The sequence below is a fragment of the Paroedura picta genome, chromosome 5 (assembly GCF_049243985.1).
Source record: "Paroedura picta isolate Pp20150507F chromosome 5, Ppicta_v3.0, whole genome shotgun sequence".
Lineage (NCBI taxonomy): Eukaryota > Metazoa > Chordata > Lepidosauria > Squamata > Gekkonidae > Paroedura > Paroedura picta.
The window spans coordinates 67,866,590-67,872,589 of NC_135373.1; the positions used below are offsets into that span (position 1 = coordinate 67,866,590).

Here is a 6,000-nt window from a genome sequence, read left to right on the forward strand (position 1 = left end):
TTTCATCACGAGATGTTCTCTTATGTTAGATTTCATTTTTGTTAAGCAAAACTTGTAGCGTTGCATGGGTTCCCCCTGCCTTTCTGTAAATAATCTTCCCCCTACTGTTTCAGCAATCCGCTGTTTCATGTACGTGTGTGTGTATTTAATACCCTCCCCCTTTTTGCCTGCAGATAGCAAAGTGCAAAACACTCTTTTGCGTGAATATGGCACAGCTCAAAGACCGAGCAGTTATTGCTAATGCTAATTCATGTGAAGACCAGTTCAGGTCAAGTTAGCTGATTTCCTAGCAACAACACATGCAATTTTACTAACAGGAATTATAGCATTATTGACTTGAAGTGCTGATTTCCTGTCATTTCAAAGTGTGCCATTCCCTCTCATTACCAATCTGCTAAATGAATAACGCTGGACCTTTTTTTTTCCCCAACCCCCTTCCTCTCTTCAGCAATGGTACAGCAGCTCCATGAAAGTCATATGCATGTGGCTGGCTGGTAGATTAGACCTCCAGCTTCATATCTACCAGCTGAAAACGCTCATCAAGATGGTGAAGGTAAATTATATTACATTTGGATTGCACAGCAACATTGCAAATCAACAGCCAAAATGTCATCGTCTTAACATTCATGTCTTCCTGTGATCAAAAGCTGTTGCCACTGCACGAGACTCAGAGCACAAACAACAATACAGGAAGGAAATAGACTTTTTGGTTACTCATCTTGACTTTGGTAGACATAACACTTAGCCATATTTAGTGCTACGAGTGGTTTGTCACCTGAATCCCAGTTAGGCTCAAAGATCCACAGTGAAATTATTGTTTAACTTGTCAAACTAAGCCTTCCTGTGGTGAATGTGCATATAATGAAAACCAGCCAAACATGTTTTATCATAATTTGATAAACTGTGCACCTGTTAACATTTTGCATGTTAAGTCAAACCAGAATGGTCACCAGCTACCATGGGTCTTTTGACAAAGATTTACTCTGGCCCCCATCCTCATACCACTCTGACATGACACAAACATCTGGCTTCAGGCAGCTCTCTTTAACCGCAAGCGGACAAATTGCTGGGGTCGGTGAGGGCTTCTACTTATCCCCTTGATCCCTGCTCGTCTTGGCTGCTCAAAGGGGGTGGCCAGCAAATAGGAGGTCAACTCCAGGCTATTATTAATCTCTCCCTGTTGACCGGGGAGTTCCCTGAACTACTGAAGGGGGCAGTAGTTTGCCCACTCCTTAAAAAACCATTGCTGGACCCACATGACCTGGCCAGCCACTGCCGGTCTCACATCTTGCATTTCTGGGTCAGATTGTTGAAGGCACCAGCTCCTAGCAATTTTGGAAGAAACTTCGGCTCTCACTTCCATCCTGGCCACGGTGTGGAGACGGTGTTGGTTGCCCTGATGGACGACTTCTGGCACCAGCTGTATCAGGGCGGGTCAGCCATTCTTGTAATGATAGACCTGTTGGCCACCTTTGATGTGGTCAATCATGAGCTATTGGCCCTCCACCTCACCGGCACGGGAATACAGGATGTAGCCCTTGGCTGGCTATGCTCCCTTCTCCAAAACTGGACCCAGAGGGTAACAGTGGGGGATGAGCTGTCGTGTCATTGTCAGTTCCCTTGTGGAGTTCCTCAGGGGGCGGTACTCTCCCCCACTCTTTTCAACGTCTTCATGCACCCTCTGGCTCAGCTGGTCTGGAGTTTTTGTCTGGGTTGTCATCAGTATGCCGATGACAACCAGCTCTATCTCCTCATGGATAGCCACCCAGACTCCCCCCACCCAGAACCATTTTCCAGATGTTTGGAAGCCGTGGCTGGATTGCTTGAGCAGAGTTGCTTGAAACTCAACCACTCCAAGACAGAGGTCCTATGACTGGGTAGGAAGAGCACATTTACTTGTCCTGGCTGGGAAACAACTGAACACCACAGCCTAGGCCAGGAACTTGGGGATGACCTTGGATGCCTCGCTGACCATGGAGGCACAGATCAAGATGGTAGCCCGCCAGGTGTTTTTCCAGTGCCCTATCTGTCCTCCAAGCACTTGGCCATAGTAATCCATGCAACGGTCACCTCCAGACTGGATTTCTGTAACTTGCTTTACATGGGCCGGCTTTTGTCTCTAACCTGGAAATTGCAACTGGTACAAAATGTGGCTGCTATGGTCCTCACAGGAACATCTTGGAGGGCCTACATCCAGCCTATGCTAAGGCAGCTGCATTGGCTGCCAGTTGTGGCCCAGATCAGATTCAAGGGTTTGAGGCCCTACGTGGTCTGATACCCACATATCTGCGGGACCGCCAGTTGCCCTATGCTCCCTGCAGGGCTTTGTGCTCTGCTGGTACCAACTTATTGGTCATTCCCGGCCATAGAGAAGTCTGCCTGGCCTTGACTAGGTCCAGGGCCTTTTCAGTCCCGGTTCCTACTTGGTAGAATGAGCTCCCAGAAGAGCTACAGGCCCTGCAGGAGCTATCAGCATTCCACAGGGCCAAGAAGGAGCTCTTCCACTAGGTTTTTGGGTGAGGCCAGTGCTGGGGCAAGTTCTGATGGGCCCCCCTAAGGAAGATATTTCACCAAGCTTGTTCTATCAGTGGTGGCCAGCAGATGGCTGGCTGGGGGTGCCATTCATAGTGGGGGAGGGCTTGTTTTTACTGCCATGCTTGTTTGTTAATGTTAATTCATTTTTATTGGGTTTTAATGGGAGCTTTATTGTATTGGGATTTTATTCTGTAACCCACCATGAGCTGGTGTGCTGAAAGTGGCAGGGAATAAATTCAAAAATAAATAAACATCATATTAAAAACACACACATGCACACAGCTGGTCAGATTCCTTGGACTTCAGTGGTTAACCAAGACCCCAGAATAATGCCTTTAGCAATAATCAGGAGGAGTAGACTCTGTGTTTTCACAACTGAATTGAAAGTACATAGCAAAATCAAGAGCAGTATGCAAGCCCAATTGTGCATGCTTCTAGCTTATGATAAACATGAGCCTTGAGACCAATAAACTACAGTAGAGAAACCTAAAAGGCCATTAATAAGTGATTGGTGGTTGTAGGTCTATCTGAATCATCTGAGCTATTTATAAGGTTCACTGCATAAATGAAGATTGACAGGGACTGATTTTTGCTTTCAGCAAATCTGATTCCACTGCCCAAAGATAATTTGAATGGCCAAGAGCTGTTTTTAGTGCTTGTAAATGTACCCAAGGCATTTAAGGGGCTTCTTTCAGAGATAAAAATTCTTTAGTCTAGGAAGGATCTTAAACAGGAAGGCGATATGTAGAAACAAGGGTTTGATTAACTAGATTTACTGTAATTAAATTCTTTTTCATACAATTTTGATCAAATGGTAGCCTTCCAATCCAAAAGAAATTGTGAGATCTACATTCCTGAAGATGCTGCCATACATGCAAGCCACAGCTCAGCACACTATGGCTCAGAAACCACAGGGTGTTTTCAGTGAGTGGCACACTGACTGGCAAGCTGAGCCCACACCATAATGTTTAGATTATATTCGAATCAAGTTGGGCTGGTCATGAAAATGTCAGTTCAAATAGTGGGAAAATAGCCGCCAGCCTATTTGTCCCAAACTCTTCAATTTGAAAATATATAAAGCAAAAGTCAAATGCTTCAAGCACTATTTCAGCATTCTCATGGCTTCAACCAAAAGAGAACAACCATTCAAGAAAGAAGTCTCTCTCTTTTGACTTCACCAGCCAAGCAAGAAACTGAAGGTCTAAAAATGAGAAGTTTCCCTAGGGCTATCAGCCTAACATGTCCTCAAGAATATCTTTCTTTTACTAGCCTGAGTAATGCCATATATTCATACTGTGACATTCAGGATTAATCCGATGGCGTTACTCTGTACCAGTGTCACTAAATGAATCAAGGCCCAAGCATTTGTGAGTGGGTGGAGTTGCCAATAAAGAAAAATAACCAACTTGGAATTCTATGACTAGGGCAATGAAGCAAATGATTATAGCATTCCAAGTAAATAGGTAAGTTGCAGGCATGGAGAGGAAAGAAATGCCTCCCTAAACCACACAAAGAATTAAAGAGCTGCTTTGTGAGCTCAATGGCCAGTTTATCCCAGATGTACAAGCTACTTAATGGAGTGTTATATACTTTTCTTTCGATAGCATGTGAAAAGGCATCATTTGAAAAACTTCCATGTTTTTATATAACACAGCTCTGTATGCATTTTTAATGCATCCATGTGTATATACACACACATTACAAAAGAACACTAGGATGCTATTGTAAGAACAGATGCTCAGCTTTTGGGCACCCCCAATTTAAACCATTGTCTGGATATTCTTGGGATTGGCAGCCATTTCTCAGCCTTTGCACCAAGTGGGTCCCCTTGGTCTCAGCCAACAGATTTGTATCTGTATCAGCAGCAGGAAAGGCATAGCAAAGGTCAAGCAAATTCAATCTCGGCCACCTCCAGTTAAAAGTTCTCAAATGCAGAACTGGCAAAGACCTTGTCTTGAGGCCCTGGAGAATGGCTACCTGTTGGGAGCAGATGGTTCTAGCCCGTATGGACCATAGGTCGGAGGAAGCATTAGCTTCTGTCTATCCCACTATTCCCTTTCCATCCTACTGCATTCCTTGTCCATATAACACTGTCACTCCAGCTGTCTCTTCAGTTGAGCTAAACGTTTCTTGAATGGGCAGAACAGAGAGGTTGGGAAGACACTACACTGAAAACATTCTCCTGTTACTGCAGAAGACCTACCGAGACTTCAGGCTGCAAGGTGTGCTGGAAGGAACTCTGAATAGCAAAACGTATGACACCATCCACAGCCGTCTGACTGTAGAGGAGGCCACAGTCTCTGTGTCTGATGGGAGTGGACTTCAAGGCATCACAATGAAGGACAGTGATGAAGAAGAAGGCTGATTTGTGGGTGTGTCATGAGGTTTTTTGCTTTGTAATTTTTTCCTGTATTTTCATTCATGGTTTTGCCTTAATAACACAAGGTACAATGAAAATGTAATTCATCCCATTCAAAGGAGTGAGCAAATGGTCTCTGAAAGGTTGGAATTGGAAGAAGGGAAGAAGTTAGTGCCAAGGACTTTGTGAAAACAATAGAAGGGTTTTGCATATTTTTCTATGTATCTTTTGCTTTGCACTGTGAAAATGCCAGTTTGGAGCCTGCCCTCAACTTGTGCTTTAGTTCCTTTTCGTTTTGTAAGGTTGCATTCTCTTCCTGTAACGTCACCGAAGAGTGGGCATGCCCTGTGCAGAAAACAGAAGTTTGTGTGTCACACATAACCCTACAGGGAGTCATTCTGGGAAACTCTTCAGTGTCCTTGTTCCAAACAAACAACTGTGTCACTTGCAAAGATTACAACCTTCCCCATATTTTTCATGGTTCATTGCTGTTTGCACTTATTTTCCACATTCATTATTAGGTGAAGTGCATTTTTAAAATCTAGTGCTTTGACCTTGCTATATATAACAGCAGAACAACTTCAAGGACTGCCCGCAAAATAGGCACAAATGAAATTCCAAGTGTTACGTTTTCATCATCCTTGCAAGCATAAAGATCTCTTGTCTTGTTGGATGCCTTTGGTATTTTTATGTCTCTGTGAAAACTTGCAGGCAATAAGACCCCCTCCCCTTTTTTTTGGTCACAACAACTTCTGTATGTTTGTATAAAGGTTCTAAAATTAAAATATGTTTGCAATATTTCAAATCACTCGACTTTGTGTACTTTTTCCAGTTAAAAACAAGTTGTCTTTAAATCTTCTGCAATGTATACTGTTTTATGTGATAGATTTGGAAAACCTCATAACTTTTTAGATTTTGAAAAACCTAAGATCCATTTATCTTAACATAAAAAGGAAACCATTTATCACAGATAATTCATTGTGTTCTCTATTTTTCTCCTTATTAAAAAAAATGGTTCATATTCATATTTTGACATAATACATATCCATTATTGCCAACTGGCAACAGCTTGAATTTACTCTAAAGGGATCTAGAAGAGTACTGTG

The 6,000-nt window shown here is 43.1% G+C and overlaps 1 protein-coding gene across 14 annotated transcripts in view; it reads left to right on the plus strand.

Annotated features, from left to right (window-relative positions):
- Nucleotides 1-5,699, plus strand: part of CADPS2 (calcium dependent secretion activator 2) — a 385,311-nt gene extending 379,612 nt beyond the window's left edge. For all 14 annotated transcript variants that reach the window (XM_077338372.1, XM_077338377.1, XM_077338370.1 and 11 more), the window contains 2 exons: nucleotides 449-553; nucleotides 4,730-5,699. In XM_077338372.1, the coding sequence (XP_077194487.1) occupies nucleotides 449-553; nucleotides 4,730-4,900 (276 nt within the window). In that variant the 3' untranslated portion in view covers nucleotides 4,901-5,699. The remainder of the gene's footprint in view (nucleotides 1-448; nucleotides 554-4,729) is intronic.
- The last annotated feature ends 301 nt before the right edge of the window (nucleotides 5,700-6,000 follow it).